The 22747-nt window shown below is 38.8% G+C and overlaps 2 protein-coding genes across 4 annotated transcripts in view; one reads left to right on the top strand and one right to left on the bottom strand.

Moving 5' to 3' along the window:
• LOC309627871 (alpha-fetoprotein-like) overlaps positions 1 to 22747 on the top strand; it is a 263638-nt gene that overhangs the window by 87937 nt on the left and 152954 nt on the right. The window contains exon 15 of one of the 2 annotated variants that reach the window (XR_014244003.1): positions 14460 to 22495. The exons of the other annotated variant lie outside the window; for it this stretch is intronic. The gene's annotated coding sequence lies outside the window, so the exon portion shown is untranslated. Of the gene's footprint in view, positions 1 to 14459; positions 22496 to 22747 lie in introns of those variants that run through there. 2 annotated transcript variants of the gene reach the window in all.
• The window catches only part of RASSF6 (Ras association domain family member 6), a 79659-nt gene that overhangs the window by 39166 nt on the left and 17746 nt on the right, over positions 1 to 22747 (bottom strand). For both annotated transcript variants that reach the window (XM_082390275.1, XM_082390276.1), the window contains exon 2: positions 11037 to 11135. In XM_082390275.1, the coding sequence (XP_082246401.1) occupies positions 11037 to 11101 (65 nt within the window). In that variant the 5' untranslated portion in view covers positions 11102 to 11135. The remainder of the gene's footprint in view (positions 1 to 11036; positions 11136 to 22747) is intronic.

The raw sequence follows: 22747 nt of genomic DNA, 5'->3' as shown, positions 1-22747 counted from the left end.
TGTTTTCTTGATTATGAAAACTCCACTGTTTAAGAGGGGAGCTGTAGCTACTCAGAACAATGTCACTAGATGTTGGTAAGACATGGAAGAGGGGATAAAAAGGGAGAGGCAAAGAAGGATCGTATCATTTATTAAAATGCTCGTGCTTCTGAAGAAGACAGGAATGTGCCTTAGAGCTGATACCTGATTTTGAAGAGAATTCCTTTATAAGGGTAACTATCAGATTTTATATTTTAACACACCAGCTTGTTTTCTAACAACCTCAGATAAAGGAAGACACTTATCTACTCTCTTTCTCTCTATGGTTTGGCTTCTGAAGATTTTTATGAAAAATTCACAGCCTGTTATTCCAGTTGGCGGCTGCAATGCTCAGCTTCTGCATCAGACCTTGGTTTCTGTTATCACACGCCGCTGACTTCCTAAGGGCAGCCCAAGCAGTTTGTGGACGGGGAAGAAAGAATGAGGGAAGTCTATGCTCTACAATCTCCTTTTCTGGCCTGAAACACAGAGAAGTGTGGTCTCTGGCTCGCAGCCCTGACACTATTTGCAAATCAGTACTGATTTTTATATTCTATTCTAATCCAATGTAGGGACTTGAAACTACCTCCACTTCGATGGAAACTACCTCCACTTAGATGGAAACGCTTCGATGTTTCTTGTTGTAGCTGATGGTTTTGGAGAGAACAAAGAAATATTTAGTGCCCAAGAAAAAGCTGTTTGAAAACTACAGAAAAATTATGTGTCCTGAATGTGTGGACAATATGAAACACAGTGGTAGATGTTAGATAAATGGTCCTAAAACCGGACCTGAAGGGCTTGTTGAAACAGATCATGAGTGGCACCTCCAAAGTTTCTTATTGAGTTATGTCTGGTGTGGGTCCTGAGAATTTGCATTTTGAACGTGTTCCCAGGTGATTCTGATGCTGCTATTCCAGAGACCACACTTTTGAAATCCATTCTTTCAGATCTCAGGATGCTGAGAATCACGGTGATATTATTCTTTTAGGGGAAGGGAAGTCTATCAACTGGCAGGTTGCAGGTTGAAATAGGTGGACATTCCAACTGAAACTAAAATAGTTACATATAACCAGCCTACTAACATTTCTGCCCTTTCCTCCTCTGTTACTGAAGTAAGAGGCCAGGGAACACTGTCCTTGCAGACATTCTTTGGGAGGAAGTTTGTTCTAGTTTCCTATTGCTGCTGTAACAAATTACTACTAACCTAGTGACTTTAAACAACACAAACATATTATCTTACAGTTCTACAGGTCAAATGCAGGTCTCACTGGCTATAACCAAGGCTGTACTTCTTCTGAAGGCTCTAGGGGAGAATACATTTCCTTGCTTTCTCCACTTTCCACAGCCTACCCACATTCCTTGGCTTCCGGCTCCCTTTTCCATCTTCAAAGCCAGCAGTGGCTATGCAATCCTTCCCACTCCATCACTCTGACATGGAATCTTCTCACATAGTTCTCCTACCCTCCCACATTTAAGGACCCTCATGATAACATTGGGCCCATCTGGATAATCTCCCAAATTTAAGGCTAACGGATTAGCATCCTTAATTCCATCTGCAACCTTAATTCCCTTTTGCGACGTAACATAAAATATTCACAGGTTCAGGGGATTAGGAAGTAGACATCTTTAGGAGGTCATTATTCTATCACGGGATTCAGGGGTGACTCCTATCCAAATATTGTCTGAATACGTGGGAGGCATCTTGTTAGAAATCAGAATCTGTATTTTAACCGAGATCCCCAGGAAATTTGCATGTATGTTAAAATGGAGAGAAGCCCTGATATAATCACCTTGCCTCTAGGTACGAAACAGTATTTAAGGGTAATATATGTCAAGCCAAAATACTAAAGTCCTGATTTAGTTCCTTGATGCTGATACCCCATACTCACTCATCATCAGCAAAAGTTTATTGAGGAAAAAAAAAAAAAAAGTTTATTGAGGGATTACTACGTAACAGACAATGTAATAGATGCTGGGGAGACTGCAATATTTAAAACCAATGGGGCCCCTGCAGTGATGGGAGTTGCTTTCTGGAGGAGGAAGATAGAAAAAAAAAAAACAAAACAAAAAAGCAAATAAAGAAATATGTTGATTTTACATAGGGGTAAGTGCCATAAGAACAATAAAACATCGTCCTGTGATGCAGCAGATGAAAGAGGGCATTTTAGAAAAGGTGATCAGCAGGCCTGAAATATTCAACTGACACCTGAGTAATGGGAAGGAGCTAGCCCTGGGAAGAGTCAAAGAAAGTGTCCTGAGCAAGAGATGCTGGTGCCACATCTTGTGTGCAGGACTGAGCTTGACATGTTTAAAGGAGAAAAACAAGGGAAGAATGGCTCAAGATGAGGTTCTAAAGGTTCTCCAGGCCAGATCGCATTGGGCCTTAGAGACTCCTTATGGTAAGGAGTCTGCAATAGGAAGCTTTGAAGTGTTCAAGCAGGACACTGTGACTACATTGTAACGAGACGTTCTGGCTGCTGGGGGAGGATGGATTCCGGGGACAGGGAATGGAAGCTGGCAGCTCGATTAGGAGGCAGTTCTAGTTGTCCAGGCAAGAGACAGTGCTGGCTTGGACTAGATGGTGAGAAGTGGTCGGATATTGGAGGCGGAGTTGATGGGACTTGCTGTGGGGCTGGGTGTAGAAATGAGGAAATGAAACAATTACGTTGGTTTCTAGCTTCCATTAGGATCTTGCTTCTCATTTTTCCATGATTTAAACTTTTAGGTCTTTCTAATACGTGCCCTATAGATATTTTTTTAAAAGCCAGTTAAAAAGTAAACACAGATGTGTCACACAACACGCGTCATGATTGGAGCAGATGCAGGCTGACCGTAAAAGAACACGCTTTGTGTATGAACGGCTGGGAAATTTTGTGCTTGTTGAGGATGAGTACCTTGACTTCACAGTCTGATGCCCCTTGTTCCCTTGAGATGGGGAAACTATTCTGTTAAGCCTTTTGGACTGATACGCCTTTCAGCCACTTGGACCATCAGGATTGTTACTAGAGTGTCTGAAACACAACAGGGGGTCAGTGACCCCCGGGGCCATCTACGTGAGCATGAACTAGAGACAGGGCTTTCCTTACAGGGCTTTTACAGTGCTCTTCTGTAATGCCGCCGTGACTTTGACCACTGATTCTCTTTACACGGGAAAAAATACATTAAGCGACCTCCTTGTCTCTATTCTGGGCGTCCTCCATCTACTCTTCACACTCTATCCAGAGTATGTAGAACATACAGAAGCATATCATCTGCTTTGGTTAACATCCTTAAATGTCTCTATACTGCTCTTGGTATAAAAACCCCAAATCCTTATCACAGCAGGTAAAGTCCTGCTTGGTCTCTCTTCCTCTTTAGCCTCTTTTACAGAGATGCTTTTTCCTGTGTCCTGCACCTCAACCACTCTGGGAACTTTCACTGGCTGGAACTCTGTGCTCCCTCTGGCCGTGAAGATGTCAGGAGTGCTCTCTTGCTGACTCTCTTAAACTTGTTAGCTTGCTTCACCTTCAGATCTCTGCACTTCCCTGCTTAGGCTAGATCCTTATTTTCTCGTAGAACTTGGTTCTTTTCCTTCTGAACGCTGACCTCATTTTGTTATCAGGCTTTTAGAGCTATGGTCCTCACTGTGATTTCCAGAGCAGTAGCATTTGTACCACCTGGGAACTTATATGTGCAAATGCTCACTCTACCCCAGACCTGCTGAGTCAGAAACTCTGGGAATGGGGTCCAGCAATCTTTATTTTACCAAGCCCTCCAGAGATTCTGATGAAGGCTCAAGTTGGAGATTTGTGGCTTCAGACTACAACCTCCATGAGAGTAGGGCTCTTGTCTGTTTTTGCTCAAAATTGCTACGCCAGCTTCTAGTCAGCGTCTGGCTAATGGTGTGCTCTCAGCAATTGTTTGTTTAGGGAATTAAATATAGAAAACTGAATGCTGAGCAATATTTAGTGGGGAAAGATCCTTTACCAGCATAGCTAACATGACCAGAAATTCAAGTAAACTCTGTGTCATCTATTTCTAGAGTCTTTGAATTTTGACCTCATCAGACTTTCTACTGAAACATTTTCAGTGTGTATTGGGCAGACAGATGATCTTGTTGTTTTTTAATGGACTAAAGTGATAAAATAGGTAAATGTGGAGTAGATAAATTTTATTGTGAATAACAGTCATATTGGTATGCTCAATGACTGTTACCAACATATACTCATTGAAAAATATCTGATAATAAAGCTTAACGACCCTTTTCACTAGTCTGGGGGTGATATTATTGACCTTTATGTAAAATTGTGATATCCAATTTCTCACAATAAAAATGAATTTTTACTAGGTCACCAGACATGAATAATGGGAATGTTTACATAAATTTAAAAGAAAAACTCCCACATAGAAAAAGATTCCTCATTTTTAAAGGAGATGGTCCTACACATGTCTCAAACTTTTTGCCCTGGCTTATTTTAAAATCCTGACTCCTATCAAAATATCTCAGGGAGGACTCCCTTATCCGTTATTAAAGACAAAAGTCCAACAGTCTTCAGAAGAGTGGTGCCCTGTCTTTATACACCTACCTGCAGGGTATGCTGGGGCTCGCAGTGTTTGCGTCAGTTCCTTTGATCCAGAGAAGACCCAGGCCATGGACCTGGGCAAACATTGCCCTCTGGTTCTGCCCTCCAGGTAGGACGCAGCCTCTGGAACACTGGCTCTTTGTGCTGAATTTGTGCTCAGAGGTGCAGGTGGCTGCTTTCTTTGTTTCAGCAAAGGGTACCGGCCAACATGCTTGGCAACAGGAACTGTTTGGAGTGATGCACTTTCTGCTCAAATTTATTACATCTTGCTATTTAAAGTTAGTTAGTAAGGACAGGAATGCACATGTGCCTTGTGGCCACTGTTGGAAGAGCTGCAGCCTGCAAGGGTTTGTATTAGGTTCCTAAGTCGGAGAATAAAAAAATCTAACAAGTTCCGAGAGTGAAATCTGATCTACATTCTAAAACTGGATTTGAACTCTTTTTTCAAATTCCGGATTGGCCCTTGCTCACCCCAAAAATGCCCTGATTTTAGCCTAAGACTTGAAGTGAAAGCACTTTGAAAGCAACTATAGGGAACCACTTTTTTTTTTTTTTTTTAATACTCAGCTCACTTGGAATATTTACCATGTGAAGCAACGGAGCAGTGACAACCCCAGGCAAGGAAACAGCAACTGGAATTTTAATCATTTGAGCATGGAGTTAACTTATGCCAACACCCTTCACTCAGGGAAGTTTCTAAACTCAGAAAATTCTTATCCAGGAGTAAGACGTAAATGTTATATTACTTACTGTGCTATTAAATCAATACCTCTTATTTCATGGATCATATATTTGCTGAAAGCAAAATTTTCATTAAGGAGAGTCTATTTTCCTATTAATTTTCAGCATTTTCATGTATTTCTGTGCATGAAAATAAATATCCCTTAATAAGTTGGTGATTTCTATCTTGCCAGAACAATGTCTGTCACAGAATGGGAGATGAATAACTCCTTAAGTGAATAAGTGAAGAATGGAGGGGTTTATGACAAGCTGGATATCATAGGTAGTCAATGGTATCATTATAATTTTTGGTGACTATTTTGTAAAGATTTCCCTGAGTTCCAGAAATTTTGTTTATTTCAGGTGGGCAGAAGTTCTCAAACTTTAAGCCTTTCCTCCTCTGAGCAGTAGTTTCTAGACTCTAGTAATACATCAGAATCACCTGATTAGCTCTGAGGCGGAGCGCAGCATCTGCATTGTTAATAAGCATCTTGATCGGAAGGCAGGTGGCCCCTGGACCACATTTTGAGGAATGCTATCTTCAAGTCCAGTGTTTGCGTAAATGCTATATTATTTTACTTTGCCACCTGGAATGCCAATAATACATGGATACTAGGGTCTGAAAGGGTCTCTGTGGTATAGAAGACAAACTGCAAGTGCCCAATTCAGTCAATTCAAAAATATGACACAAAATAAGGGTCACTAGAAATGCAGACACTTTGGAAATATCCTCCCCCAGAATATGTGGTTTCATTTTAACATATTTCATTGTAGGCCAGTTATAAAATGGGAATGCATATAGGTTCTCAAATTTTGTTAGTTTTCTTTCTCTTCTCATAGTCTAAATGATTAGAATGTATGCATAAAAATATTTTCAGCGATTAAAAAGTTACAGAATGCTGGCTTCAAGGCTATTTTGTGGGAAAGTGATTGATACAGACTGGCTGAGGGCTATGGCTGTGCTGTTCAAAACTAATTATTCATGTACTGCTTTTATGAGTTTGGCTAACTCCAAGTATAATCTGTTATCACTTAATATTTTTCTAGTTGATGTTTCTCTTTTTATATATTTATTCAACAATTCTGTATTACTTATTGCATTCATATTTGCAGAATTATATATGAAACACTACCCTCTCCCCTTAAATTTTCAGTCTTATTTGGGGAATTAAAATAAATAAATATAATACATTAGAAAGTGAGAGTGTTCTGATAGCATGTGGTTCTGGATGGGTGTTTTCATTAGTTACAGGACCCATGGTTGTGAGTGACAGAAACCCAACCAAGTTACTTAGTAACTTGGTTACTAAGTAAGCTTTTATCTGTCCTGAGCAATAATGTTTGTGAAGTCAAAGATTTCATGTGCTACTTATATTTTTCTAATGCTTTCCAAGAGTGTTCAAATAAAAACCAATTATTCATGTTTAACCTAAAATCATCTCATGTATCAAGGCCATACAGGTACCTCACCTTGGGAAAGAGGATGCAAAAGATACTTAGGTCTTACCTTCAAGGGGCTTACATTCTACCTTGGGAAACCAAGCATCTGTTATGAGGCAGTAAAGACAAGGCAAGAAGCCTTAAGCTGTTGGTGGGAGAGACAGATCATCAAACTATTTTAGAAAGCTAATTTGTAACAATAACATTAGACTTACTTGTATACTTTGATTCAGTAATTACACGTCTGTGAACTAGTCCTTGTGTATTCAAAATATTGGAGCCATCTTGAAGGTCAAAATTAAAGGAATTATATTATGACATTTCTATATTGTTGAGTGATATAGTATCATTAAAATCATCTTTAGGAAGATTATTTTAATAGTATGGGGAAATATTTGTAATAGAATGCCAGGTGTGTAAAACAAGATATAGAATGATCTCAACTATATAAAATAAAATCCTTAGAATATGGAGAATATGACAAAATTATACAGTATATTTTCTGAGTACTAAGATTATGGATAATTTTATTCTTTCAATCTATATGTTTCTATATTTTCTCAGCTTTTATAATATAAATATATAAAATACAATAATTTATAAAATAAACATACTTTCATCATTAGGAAGTAAACGTTTTAAAAGAACAAATACACAAGTAATTAACAGGCTAATTAAAATCTTACTGCAGTTCAGGGAGGATTTCATGGGAAAAGTGAGGAACTGAGACTGGGAAACTATAAAATATTACAAAGGAAACAAAAGTTGACCTGGTAACCACCAGTGTATGGAATAGGTGTTTATCTCAGTGAAAATTCTTGATTTTCATACTGTGATTACACAGATGAATAAAAGGAATGTGGTGTCCAGGATGAGAAGTTACCATCAGCTGCTCATGGCTACAAATGAGATCGACATTAATCAATTAAGAACAGAACAAAGAGCTTCATGAAGGCGGAAGAAAGCTGTTCTAGAGAAACAGAGGATTCAAGGACTGAGAATAAAGAGAAACACATGTGAACACATAGCACGATTGGGAAGAACAGGACCACCCCTTGGAGCAGACATGAGTTAGGGAGGGCACTGGGACTTCTCTATGACATTTGTCTTGAGGTTTTATAGGGGAAGAGAGGTCATGGAGATGCCAGTGAGTGCAGAAGGGGACTGTGAATTGCTATTTGGATTACGTGGTGCCTGTTTAGGGTGTCTTTTAATCCGATCATAAGGGTAAATCTAAAGGTTTTGGTGAGAAAGGACCTTGCTTCCTCAGGAATCCAAGAGGCGAAGAGCAGCTGTGGAGCTGGAGTAGATGAAAAGGAAAACGATTGCAACCTCAGACTGAGAGGTGGCCCCAGGAGTAGTTTAGCAATGTACTGAGGGCGGGGCTGGTGGGAGATGAGAATCAGGATTCCATGGGCTGACCTGAGTCAAGCAGATTTGAATAACAGGAAAATACGTACAAGGGTTCGTACATTCTTCTCCTATGCCGTGTACTGTTTCTTCTCGAAACTTCCCTCCCAGTGTGGTAAATTTGTTTTCCTGGCTGGTTAAACTTACACTGCACAGAAGGCATTTACGCAAAAAGGAACACTGGTGTAGACCCAGGGCTACTGTCTTTGGAGACACCTTTGTTCAATGTTTCTGTAATTTTCTCTGGGGGAGGCACTGTGGTAGGGGGACCTTCTTGGGGCTGTGCTGGGCTCTTACCCTGTTCTGCCCTTTCTGTCACTCTCTCGTGAGCCTCTTCCCTTTTCTTCACAGCCTCTCCCATCTTCTCCATCATCCCTCTATCTTGAATCTCATTTGCCTCCTGCTTCTCATGCAGATCACTCACATGCTTTTTTTCATCATTTTCTCTTCCCAAACCATCACCTTTCAGGTCCTCTCAACAATGTCCGTCTTGTTACCATGTCCATCTCTTACTTCTCTCTAGGATCTTTCTGTCTCTCTTCCCTTTGGTTTCATATGGATGTTACTTTCTCTGACTTTCATTATCAGTCATCTGCACTTATTTTAAAAATTAATTTCTGCCTTTCATTTCAATTTCCCATTTTCTCAACTTCACTCTTCTCCTTGTATCTCCAGCAGTATTTTAGCTACCTTGACATCCCAAAGTGGTGTTTTCTGTACTCACCCACTCTATCACTGCTCCTTCTCTCTGTTCAGTGCCCACATTCCTTCTGCCCACTTTCCATCCGATGCACTACTGCCTCGCCTTGTTGTTTCCTACTTTTCCTTTCACTCTTTTCTAACCCTGGACCTTGAATCTTCTCTATCGCACTTATTCCCTTGGTGATATTAGTCAGTCTCAAATGTAACTTGTCCAGGACTGAACTCCCGATCTCCTACCCCAAACCTTCTCCTCCTGTAGTCTTTATAATGTCTGAAAGTATTAACTCCATTCTTCCTGACCCAAATCCTTGGAATCATCCTTAATTGTTCTCTTTCTCTCATACCCACATCTAATCCTTCAGGAAATCCTATTGTTCCTTCCTTCAAAGTATACCCAGAATCTGACCATTTTTCCCCACCTCCACCGCTGCCACCTTGGTCCAAGCCGCCATCATCTCTACTGTGGACTATCAGCTCCTCGATAGTTTCTCTGCTTCTATCCTTGTCTCCTCTTCAGTCTGTTCTTAAAGCAGCAGCCAGACAGATTCAGTAACTCGTGTACTCAATAATCTTCAGTGATTTCTCATCTTGTAAGTGGGAAAGACAAAGTCTCAGTGGCCTATGAGGCCTTACATATTCTGGTCCCGTTCTGTCTCTGACCTCACCTTCTCCTACTGTCCTCCCTATGTCACTTTCCCATACCAGCTTCCTGCACCCTTACAGGCGTGTGCCTGCCTCGCGGCTGTGAATTTGGTGTCCCCTTTCCTGGAAGGGGACCTGGGAGGCTCCCAGCCAGATACCCACACAGCTCACTCACTTCCCTCCTTCAGGCTTTTCCCTACTGCCACCTCCTTCCTGAGGCCTTCCTTGGCCATCTTATAAGAAGTCATAACTCACTGCTCTCTACCCGCCACAATCATTACTCCCCTTCCAGCTTTATTTTTATTCTTCATATCTTTCAGCACCTAATGGTGCATCTTGTTTTACATTTATCCTACATTTTGACTGTATCCCTCTTTTAGGAGGCAACCCCATGAGGGTAAGGGTTTTGTTTCATTCATTACTGAATGCTCAGGGTCCACAGGAGTATAAACTGCTTTTAGGAAGCAGTTTATAAGTATTTGAGTAATGAATGAATAACTCATCTATCTTTTACTTCCTGCCTTCTTCCCACCTCTTAGATTTCATGCTTATCCTCCAGCTGTGGCTTTAATGTCATTTTTGACCATATTTGTTCCTTTTGCTTTCCTATTGTGCAATCCTGCGTCATTAATACTACTTTCCTCTGTCATTTATTTGGCTTTGTTTCTCTTCCCTGTAAGACATGGATCACATTCCAGGGCGATTTGTTTTTTTTTCTTACCTTTGTGTCTTTCCCCTCTTCAGCTTCTGCTCTAGCTCAGCCAGGTTCATCTCTTATCTGTACTCTTACAGTTTTCAAATCCCTGCTCTATTATTCCTAAACCAGCATAAGATGCTATCTGCTGTGTATAAGAAAATAGCCATAGCTGTTGTCCATCTATCGCATAATCTAACATCAAGAGGGAAACAGTAAAAATGAAGTATGTCCTGAGGAGCAAGGGGGGGAAGGAGAGGCCAGGAAAGCCTGGTTTAGGCCCATAGGCGAATTCTTTGGATATATTATTTATGAGGAGCCTCGGATCCTTTACTTAATGCTGCTCCTGAGAACTGTGACAACTATTAAAATAGAAATTTGGCTCTTGGTGAAATTAGACCACTATTTATGAAATATGAGTGATTGTTCCATGATAGGCTATGGCTTTTCAGTCTTTAGGAACATATTTATTCAATTTCTAATTCAGTGTCTCAACTGATGATTCATATCACTGATCTTGTGGATCATACATCTTGCTTTTTTTTATTGACACACATTTAGACTTTATTATAATACCTATGGAAGACCCAAATTTAGGCACTCTTTATATCATATTTTCTGAAATATTTTACAAAGCCCTCATAATTTTTATAACATTTAATTCACTGGGTTCTCTTTGTAGCAAATGAGAAAAATTAGAAAATGTAATGATGCCATTTTCCAAGTTTTTCCAATGCAGTTAAAGCTTTCAAAATGAAGCTTAGAATGACAAAATGCATAATACACATAAGGTGTAATCCACAAATGACTGATAACTAGAATAACATATAATACAGGTGTACAGTTACCTGGTAATGAATGTCCTCTCATTGATGAAGATCCAAGAAGAGGACTGGTGAGCCATCATTGTCATTTTCTCCCCCTTTTTGAGATCATCTGAGGCTACCCTAAAACATTAGAATAATATTAATGATATGTTCCTGTGATGCATTCATAAATTAGTTTCTGCCTTAAACTGAAATTATTTGTTGTGTCCCTATTGTGTAAAAGTATTTTGGGGAGAGTTTTTAAGTAGTGTTTTTTGTATGGGCATGAGGGTTGGGTTGGGGGGGCTGGGAGGAAAGAGAGTTTTCTTTTTACCATGTGCCTGCTCTGGATCTTACACTCTGAATGTGGGCCATTTGATGGATGTTATCTCATTTACTCCTCAGACCATGCCAGCAAAGTAGGGGTGTTATTTCCATTTCACTTAGTAAGCAGTGGAACAAATAATTTGAAGCATGGTCTGAATGTCTTTAGGGTTTCCTCTTTTTTTTCTTTCCAGAATTGTTTTTGCAGCTTGAAAAGGGTTTGAGTTTCTATAAATTTGTCTGTTCTAAGATTCTTTTAAAAGATTTTTTTCCTATGTCAAAGGGAATTAATTTTGAGGATAAGTTCAGAGTTCTAACTACAACTCACTTTGAGTGGGTTTCTAAATGGCATCTTCTAAAACTGCTTTTCATGGTTATTCACAGGATAATTTGTTTTGGGAACAAGTAATAATATGTTGTTTTTTCCCCGTCCCCTTCCACCCCCTCCCCCGCCTCCATATAGCTTTAAGATGTTTAGGTGTTTTACTCCATTCTTATTACTCAATACACGCTTTTGAGAAAAATCTATTTTATTCTCTTTTGATATCAGTTTCCCATTTTAAACTGAAAATTATATTCTGCATATAATTTATGGAAAATAGTAGTAAAGGAAGACGAACATATAATTTAATTTTGACCATCTAAAGAAAGATGATAAAGAGGGCATATGAAGAAGTACTAGATGAGCCAGAAATACATAGCTTGACATACGGTTTTCCCCTTGGTAATCAATTCAAGAGACTGACAGCTGTGTGATAGAGAAGGGGAGAGAGAAAGGCAGACAGGGGTGGAGCAAGATTTCTAACAAAGGACAAAACGAACTGCAATGTTGGCCCATGATAAATGCTACTGATTTGCAAATTTATAAGTGAAATCCTGGACCAGAGATGTGCTGATAATCACTTCCCAGTTCACGGCTGTACTAGCCATGCTCCCAGCGATGCAGGGATCCAGTATGTCTGAATCTGGCATAACTCCCTTTATGAGGAGTCCTATTTCTGAATTTTTAGTATCTGATTTGGAATACACGCTAAGAATTTTCTTCATTTTTCAATTTATCCACAGTTCCGATACTACCAGGTTTTAGTGATTTAAAATTTATCCTCCTGCTCCATCTCTCTATAAATGCATAGATGGGCTTAGGGTGTTGGAAGCTGCTGTTTCCTGGTGCAGAGCTCACGCTTTATTGAGAAGTGTAAAAAGGAAAAAAAAGAAGGCCCATGAGGAATTCCGTCTAGTTGAAATAATGTTTCTGAAGCCTTCCTGATTTTATATTTTATAGTAAAATTTCTAGATACTTTTGAGAAAAAATTACCTGTCTCCCTGTTATATTTGTAAATAAAATTTACAAATTTTATTTGTAAAATAAAATTTACAAATTTTATTTGTAAAATAAAATTGACTTGTGAAAAAAATTGACTTGTGAAAAAAATTCATTTAGTTTTAAACTTCTGTTTATATAGCAGCTCAGTGTTATTTTCTTTAAAAAGATATTAAATTCCCAAAGACTTATGTGATCCAGAAAGAGGCATGTTGCAATCATTGAAATTTTGGGGGGCAACATGATAATACAAGCTAGCTAAAGTAGAGAAGAAATCCTAGGGCAATGTTTGGCGGTGTGCAGAAAAAAGGAAGATGTACTGTGTAAACTGAAAAACTAGAGAAACTGTGGCCCAAGGCAAGGAAGGATCAGGAAGTTTGGTAAGTCTGTTTTTGGAGTATTTCTAGAAGAAATTCTCTCCTGTATGATTCTGTGCAAGGGAACATATTCCTTCTATTCCAGCAATTGAATTCAAACTGACTGAACCCTGTCCCATCTCACAAACACAGCTTGAAGTTACCAGGCAGCCAAAATCAAGCTCTGACTTGCAGGGTTGATTAAGTGTGAAGTAACATCTTTCCAGTCTCCTTCAGGCTCTGGAAACTGTGGTCAGACATGAGTAATAACCTCCTTTATGTCTTCATATAAATGGCATTAGGGTGTGACCAGAGATTTTATATAATATTTTCTAGTCATTCCATTTTGCAGAAATAGAATATTTAATTATCATTGCTTCAAGCCTATAGAATCATAGGAGCTATAGCCAGGATAAAAAGGTAAGCTAGAGAGAAAAGTTCCATTTTTTTTTTTAACATCTTTATTGGAGTATAATTGCCTTACAATGGTGTGTTAATTTCTGCTTTATAACAAAGTGAATCAGTTATACATATACATATGTTCCCATATCTCTTCCCTCTTGCATCTCCCTCCCTCCCACCCTCCCTATGCCACCCCTCTAGGTGGTCACAAAGCACTGAGCTGATCTCCCTGTGCTATGCGGCTGCTTCCCACTAGCTATGTATTTTACGTTTGGTAGTGTATATATGTCCATGCCACTCTCTCACTTTGTCACAGCTTACCCTTCCCCCTCCCCATATCCTCAAGTCCATTCTCTAGTAGGTCTGTGTCTTTACTCCCGTCTTGCCCCTAGGTTCTTCATGACCTTTTTTTTTTTTTCTTAGATTCCATATTTATGTGCTAGCATACAGTATTTGTTTTTCTCTTTCTGACTTACTTCACTCTGTATGACAGACTCTAGGTCCATCCACCTCACTACAAATAACTCAATTTTTTTATTTTAAAAAAGAAGGGGAGGAATTTCCTCCTTTTCCTTCTGAAGCAGGTCGTTTTGATTTTGGTTGGGGTAAGCTGTGTGAAAGACATTCTATGTTTTCTTTCTCCAGGAGAATACTAGCAAAAAAAAAAAAAAAAGAAAGAAAGAAAGAAAAAAGATAAAGAAAAGCTATCCTCACAAAATCCTGATGCATAGTTTTTCCTTATAGTGAGCTATGAGCACATCTCAACAGGCATAATGTAATATTCAAGCTGTAATAGTCAAGTTGAATGCTTGACTAGTTTCCCTTTATGCTTTTACCATTTTGATCATCACATCATCTTGTTCACAAACCTTCTTGGGATCTCGTTCTTAGCAAATATAGCTCAAGTCTCTTAACCTGACCTTCAGGCTTTCTGCAGTTTCACCCAAACCTACATTTCCAAACTCAGAATTGAAGCTTTCTTTAATACCAGGGCTTCTAGTCTAGTGGAATCACGTGTCATCAAATCTCTTCTCACTATTTCCCTTTCCCTCATCATTTCAGGTTCTAGTATCTGCTCAAGTGGGATCGTCTCAATCTCCCCATGACCTGTTCTACACTGCTGTGATGCCGCTCTCTGCTGTCCATTGGTATGGTCATGATTGAGTTATACCTTATCTAATTTTCTACTCATATCCTCTTGCTCAAAGAGTGGTGCCCCTCTAGTTGGGAATGTCATCCTCTTTGATAGCACATCATTGGAAGGGGGTTTGTGGAGGACTCATGACAGAAGAGACAGAAGCTTAGCCAACCAGGCAAATTAACTGTATAGGTCAGAAGCTACAAGGGCATTTTAGGCTCCCTTGGGACAGAGACACAGCAAGCTCCAAGAGCCCAACAAATCCCAATTACTCAGTCACAAGATTTGGTCTGTGCTGTTTGGTTATATAGCCTTTGCTCTTGCTTCTAAAACCTGAGTTTTGCCCCTAGATTTTGTCATTCTAATCATCCTCAAAAAGAGTTACTGATGCTCCCTAGTGAGGTCCACCCCCCCACACACCCCCAGGTGGTCACCTTGCTACCCAAACATAACCTTCTCCCTCCTGCATCCAAATTATTTATCATTATTTACCATCTATTCTTTACTTCTATACTTTTATTTCTCCTGTACCTCTCCTTCCACATTCCAGCACCCTATATCTTGCCAAGTGGTTCATTTTCTCTCCTCATTTTCTCTGCCTCTTAGCAGCAATTGACAGAGTTGGTTGTCCCCTCCTTCTGGAACACTTTTTTTGGAGACTTTTGAGACAAAACAGCAATCACACAACCTTACTTTATTTCCTTGCTCTCACAGGTCTCAACTTTTTAGTCTTCTCTACTGCTTCCTCCTTTATATAAAATGCTGGCTAGTTCTAATAGTCTGTCCTCAGCCATCCTCTTTTCTCTAACTATACTTTCTTCCAGTTAATCTAATCCAGTTCCATCCCAGCCTCTCTGCTGAGCTCCAGACTCATGTCACTGCCTACTTTATCTCTACTTGGATGTCTATCAGGCATCTCAGTGTCAACACGGCCAAACCAGAATCACTGACTTTCTCGCATGCTCCAGAATTCCCTCCTCCACAATTCTTTCCAATCTACCCAACTGGGCACTAAAACTAAAACTCAGTCTTACTTTTTCCTCTTTCATCATAACTAGATTCCAATCTGAAAGTAAGTCCTATTTGTACCTCCAATAGGTAACTCCAAAGCTTCTGTTTCCAATGCTACCACTCTGAGCCAACCCACCACCATCTTTCTCTTGGATTATTGCATCAGCCTCCTGACTGGTTTCCCTGCACCCACATCGTGACCCATATTCCATTCTCCACATGGCATCCAGGATGATAATTTCAAAGAGCAAATTAGATCTTGTCATTTCATGATTAAAACATTGCAAAGACTTCCAAGAATGAACTAGAATAAAATATAACCTCCTTATGATGACCCCCAAGATCCTGTCAAACTGTTCAGTATTCATTCCCTTCATTATTTCCCTCATTGATTACATTTCATCTATCAATACATTGGCCTTCTTTCTGGTTTTCAGTCACTCCCTAAGCTCATTCCTGCCTCAGGGATTTGAACTTGCTGCTCCTCCTACTTGGAGCACCTTACCTCAGACCTTCACGTGGCTGCCTGTTTCCCATCACGCAGATCTCGGTCCCTGGGTCTCTTCTCTCAGAGGCTTTCCCTAAGCAAGTCTCAGCCAGTCATTATCACATTATTTTCATCTAGGTACACATCAGTATCTGAAAGGATCTTATTTATTTACATTGTCTGTATTCCCCAACTACAACATGAACTGTTTAGGATGTGGGCTTTTTTGTTTGTTTGTTTGTTTACCTGTGTACATCCAGTTCTTAGAATTTTGCCTAGAACATGGAAGGGATTTAATTAATATTTGTTGAGTGACTGACTAAATGTCAAATTGTAGCTGTGACCCAAAGGACTAATTACTATTAATAAAACTTTTCTTGACCTCATAGTTAATATGATATTTTAGCTGGGACTAGAAGTCGGGGATATTTTGAACTGAAGAAGCACAAAGTGCAAATTGACAGTGATGGGCTGAAGAATCACGGCAGTGGCTTTCTGATTGGCTCCATTCTATTTGTGTTCACAAAAAAAATTACCTAAGGTATCATTAAAGATAGCAAAAATCGCTATGTAATTATATTGTCAAACTCATGATCTATGCTGAAGCAAATCATAGCTAGCTTCAGAAGATGTGATTAAACAATTTCAAAAGCCCTGGGACTTCCCTGGTGGCTAAGAATCCACCCGCCAATGCAGGGGACATGGGTTCGAGCCCTGGTCTGGGAGATCCCACATGCCATGGAGCAACTAAGCCCATGCACCACAACTACTGAGCCTGTGCTTTAGAGCCCATGAGCCACAACTACTGAGCCCACGTGCCACAACTACTGAAGCCTGAGCGCCTAGAGCCTGTGCTCTGAAAAAAGAGATGCCACCATAATGAGAAGCCTGCACACTGCAACGAAGAGTAGTCCCTGCTCACCACAACTAGAGAAAGTCTGTGCACAGCAAGGAATACCCGGTGCAGCCAAAAATTAATTAATTAATTAATTAATTAAAAAAAAAAAATTTCAAAAGCCCTTACATTATTCTCTGACCCTAGAAATAAGGACAGTTGAATGGAAATTATGAAAGAAAAATGAAAATAGGATAAAATTTTTCTTCATAAGCAGTATATGCTAATTGAATAGGAAATAATATTGACCATGTCTGAATCCAAAAGTTGGCTAAGCAAAATATTCAAACAACTGAAATACCTGAAAGGTAAAAATGTGATTTAGTAAAAGTCCCATTTTATTATTAATTGCTGAAGTGAGAAATAGATCTATGAATTCCAATAGTTTCCCTTTTCCATTCCCATTAACCATGATTCACTGCAAATTAAAATCTGGTAATGCCTTTGTGAATATCCTCTAAGTTATAAAGACTTGGTAAATTTAAGAGTCTGAGCTAGTTACCTCAAAAGGCTTAAGAGGAGGATAATCAGAGGTTATGATTAGCATAAAGATTTATTAACAAAAGAAAAATTACGGGTGTAGAAGCCTAAGGGTCTTACTTTGAATGTTCACAATTATTTTGGTAGAACAGAACAAACTATGACTTGAGGAGGAAGGTAGTTGTTAAAAATCTATATACTTTACTGGGAGGGATAATCACAAAGGGCTCTCCCATCCTGGGGCCAGAGCTTATTACTTAGATTGTGTATGAACTAAGATCACTTATTTAATGTTTGGCTATTTATTTTGTAATTATGTCCAGACAGAGTAGAGCTCAAGAGATATGGAATTAAATAGGCAAGTAATTAAATCCTGGAGAAAGAAACAGTCCTAGAAGTACTAGGCAGGTCTAGGCTGAAACAGACCTTGGAGGCTCAAAAGGGAAGAGAGAAGACCAGGAAGATAGAATCAGTCTGAGCAGGCAGCAGGGTTCAGGAACCTGAGAAAGCAGAATAAGTCAGCACCAGTATTTGGGCAACGCTGAGGACAGAGAGCATCTGAGAGCATCAGTGGTTCACCTCTTCCTGCTCTGCATCCTGCCTAGATGTGGGCTTGCCTGGACTGGCCAGAATGAGGCCAGAGGATGGGAGGTGAAGCCCAGTTAACTCAAAAGGGCTGGTCATTTAAAGTACCTTCCTTGGTCCAAGCATGGATTAATTAAATGGTTGTTTGTTTAAAAGTGGGAAACTTGGCTCCCTCCTTTGTATATCAACAAGTATTTCATGAGCTCCCTCTCTGTGCTGCTGCTGTGCTAGCCAGGAAGTGTAGCCTGCATCTGTATCTGCAGCTCCTGATTCCTGAGGCCCCTGCATGCAGGAAGTGTCAAAGTGGTCATGATTTTACAACGAACCAAAAAAAATACATGTGCTAATTTCCTTGGGTCCTCCAGCCAAAGAGAATTTCTCCTGCCTTTGAACTTTGATAGCAAAATATCTGCAGCTTTCTAATTACTTACTACTTTCTCTCCCTAATCATATTTTATTTTACCTGATTTCCTTTAGAACAGGATGATTGCTCATTTCATTTTTGTATCTCCTAGAGTGAATGTATATATGCAAGTATGTAGAGAAGACATATATAAAATTATGAATATCTGTATATTCAAGATGTGGAGAGATGTACAAAAATATTAACAGTAAAATTGAGAGCTATGAAATTGAGTGATAATTATTTTCTTTTTGATTTCATATGTACTTTCTAAGTCATATACGAGGAACGTATCTTAATAACACACACCATAAAAATTCCAAAAAAAGAAAAAAGAGCAGAGAGTATAACATTAGAATAGCGAGTGTGTATTTCAATTGTGAATTAAGATTAAAGGCTGTATGCGTGGTGGGTTTTGTTTTAATTATTATTTTTGCCTGAAGAAGCAACGGAAAGTTACAAATATGTATTTACCTCTAAAATAAAGCTGTTTTCTCTAAGCTCTGACGTGGAACCTTGTAGAAGAGAAGAGTAGACCCGTATACAATTACATAACTTCAAGGAAGCAAGACAAAACATCTATAATTCTAACCGTTATCCAATTCTTAGAAAACAGGAAAAGAGTCAAGAAAAGTATGGTTTCTGGTAAATATTTGGCTCCATATTTTTTCTAAAGAATGTGTGTCATTTGCAAAGATGGTAAAAGTTGAGCGTTGGACTATAATCACTATCACTTTATTAAGTGATATTGATTGCAGTTAGGGAATGTTTGTTTTGAGATACAAACAAAAATGTAGTACAGTGCTTGAATTTAAGACAGGATAAACAGGATGAATATCAAACAACCAGGCTTCTATGTGAGTCTACCATCACCATCAGTCCAGTGGAATCTAATTTGAAATGCCAAACCTTTAGTATGCTATTGCATATTTACATGGCGCTAATGCCCTGTGCTCCATTCTCCCCGGAGTGCCCTCAGGGAGGTGAGAAAAGCAGGAGCAGTAGGAGAAGCGAGCTAGTTGGAAGGCATTCAGGACTCAAGGCATCTCGCCACCACTCAGTCTGGGAAGGAGCTACTCCATCTGCCGATGGCTTCGTCTGGAATTGCTTCTATGGCACAGCTCAAGAGTCTCTGCTTCATCTGGGTTTCCAAGAGGAAATCCTAAGGTTGACTTCACAGGGGCCATGGCTCAGTTTTTCTTGTTCATCTGTTGGCTGCAAAAGAATCGGCCCTCCTCTTGAGCTCCATTTCCTAGACTCTGGGATAATGATGGCGCTGTCCTTCAACCATCTCAGCTACTAAGATAACACACCCTCATCCCTTAAGAGAGACACCTTCATGTTCAACTACTGAAAGCAGTAGTATTGGTTCGTTTGGTACTTGAGATGATGTTATGAAATGATGAACTCACTCTACTTGATAGCTTTAAAAGACTAATTTTTTTCCAACAGATCCAACCCTCTCTAACCCTAGACTTTAATGAAAAGAGAGAACATTCAAAAGAAGTTCTTTCTCAGAGGTTGTATTTTCAATTGACCTTTACTTGACTATTTTTAAAAATCTAAACTTTTATATGAAGCCCATGTATCTCTAACAATCCTAAATTCCCCGTCTGCATTGTAACCAAAGAATCTGTATAAGTAAATCGACTATTAGCACTAGATTTCTATGTTGATGAAAGGTATAGGATGCATCTTACTTTAGGAAGTTAAAACAAGTATCAAATATGAAACCTTGAATTACACGTTAAAAAGACATATTACATATATGTTATACTATTTTAAATGTAACCAGAAAAGTTAATTTTTTCTTAATCACTGCTGGTTACTTCTATCTCTTCTGACTGACCAAAACATTTAATAGTTTATCAGAAAATTTTATAAGCATTAGAAATAGTAGAAAAACATTTGTATACTAAAATAGACTTTAGGAAGATTTATAACTGGTTATGTGGTTAAATAAATAAATCTCAAATTATTCTCAAATATGGTTAATGGAATTATCTCAGTTGGGGCTAATGCTTATTATTTAGATATATGCCTATTAAGGAATACAAAAATCAAATATTGATAACTTGTTTAAATTCTAACAATATTTATTCAGCATAAAGGCATATTTCCTCTTTGAAAACTATTTAGTAAACACTGATACTATAATTTATTCTAAATAGATTGGATTATTTTATAAGTTTTTAGTTAAACTACACTAAACTCAGTCAAGCCCCAGAGGACAATATAATAGTACAGTTCAGTTTAGTTGGCTTTAGAATTCTATCTCCAATTCTCCAGTCACTATCCCATTATAAGGGTGGGCGGGAGGGGGAACTGGATGAAGGTAGTCAAAAGGTAAAACTTCCAATTATAAGATAAATAAGTACCAGGGATGTAATGTACAAAATGATAAATATAATTAACACTGCTGTATGTTGTATATGAAAGTTGTTAAAAAGTAAATCCTAAGAATTTTCATCACAAGTAAAAATTTGTTTTTCTATTTCTTTAACTTTGTATCTATGTGAGATGATGTATGCTCACTAAACTTATTGTGGTCATCATTTCATGATGTATGTAAGTCAAATCATTGCACTGTACACCTTAAACTCATACAGTGCTGTATGTCAATTATATCTCAATAAAACTGGAAGAAAAAAAAGTTCCCTCTAGCTCTAAAAACAAAAAAAAAACCCCAAAACAAAAAAAAACTCAAACAAACAAAACAAAAACACAGTACATACATTGCAGATTTTCAACTCTGCAATTTGAATCCATTAAAACAATGATAATATTAAGCTAGGATCAACTGCAAAGCATTTAACTGTTTTATATTAATAAAATAAAAAGATAAAATGTCATAATTGGAAATACTTTGCTAGTCACACCTACTAAGTTTATTCCTTCCTCAAAGTTATCCACATTAATAAAACCACCAGCAACATTAACCAAAATACCCTTTAAAGAAAAATTCATAAAGTAATTTCACTTCCCTATAATTTAAGTGGTAAAGACCAGCAAAACACAGGTATCATTCGTTTATGTTTCTTTTCCGTAAACACAAATAAAAGTCCATATCACTTTAATACAAACAATACAATATGTGCTACAATGTAAGAACATGAACTATATGGTCTAATTTTATCAAAGTTATTCAGGGGCAGTCTCTCTCATAAATAAAACTCAAAATTGATGGGTTCTACAACATGGGGTTGAGTGTTTCTCTCCTACTATGAAATTATTGTTTCTTGTTAGAAATAACAGATTCATATAAGTGAGACTTCTCCAAAGTAAAAATCATTGAGTAGCAAAAAGTTTGAATTTGCCACCACATACTCTATTGGAAAAGTGGCAAGAAGCCAGATAATTTCATTGCTACTCAGAGGTCATGCTTTGCCCACTTGCCATCTGCTTACGTGTCCTGGACCCACTCACTGGAAACCAGTTCAACTGCAGTACCCCCATACTGTCTGGTCTCACTAGCTCACTCACCGTCCTTGACATGGACCCTTTGGCAGAGCTGCAAATTGCTTAATGCTAATTGGAGGCACTATGTATAACTATGTATAGAAGGCTTGCTAAGTGTTTTAATTCCCATCAAAGCCCTATTGGCAGATCCTGTTATGATGCTTATTTTATAGATGACAAACTGAGGTTTGGCTGGGTTAAGTAACTTGCTATGGGACAAACCAGTAAGAGGCAAAGCCAAGATTTGAACCTGTAGCTCTCTTGCTTCAGAATTGGACCCTTAACTCATGGACTCTCATTTAATTATGATTATCCTTTCATTGTTTGGGGCAGTCTTAAATTATATCAGAAATCCTTTTCAGTTTTGTGTGTGTGTGTGTGTGTGTGTGTGTGTGTGTGTGTGAGAAATCTCTGTTGATTTGTGGAAAATAATAAAACTTTAGCTGAACCGCAATTAAAAAGACCTTTCAAGTCTGCTGGTTGAATGTAACATTGTAACCATAAGGGTACTGAGGGCAAGGGGGAAGTCATACAGGAGTCTAGTATCTTTTCCAGGCAAACCACAATTCCGGGTGAAGAACTTGAGTTCCACATCTGTCAGAAAAGGGAGGAGGGTTTGGTGGCCACACTTACCTTCAAGCCCTCCCCTCTTTGCCCTCCCCTCTTTGCCCTCCCCCCTCCCCATATGCTTACCTTGGTCAGGAAAGGGCGTTCTGAAAAAATCAAAAGGAAAATACCTCCGGGTTTCGGGCTGCTCTGACACATGCACACCTTCAAACTTGGCTCCCTATGGATTTTGCTTTCTAACAACTTGCCCTCAACTTGACCTCAGGGAGTGGATTATAGGGTTTTTGGTTTCCCCTACCCCCATGTTTCACCTGCTACACTGTGA

The sequence above is a fragment of the Balaenoptera borealis genome (assembly GCF_965194805.1).
Source record: "Balaenoptera borealis genome assembly, chromosome: 4".
Taxonomy (NCBI): Eukaryota; Metazoa; Chordata; class Mammalia; order Artiodactyla; family Balaenopteridae; genus Balaenoptera; species Balaenoptera borealis.
Note: the sequence above shows the minus strand (reverse complement) of the source record. Positions and strands in the feature narration are given on the sequence as shown.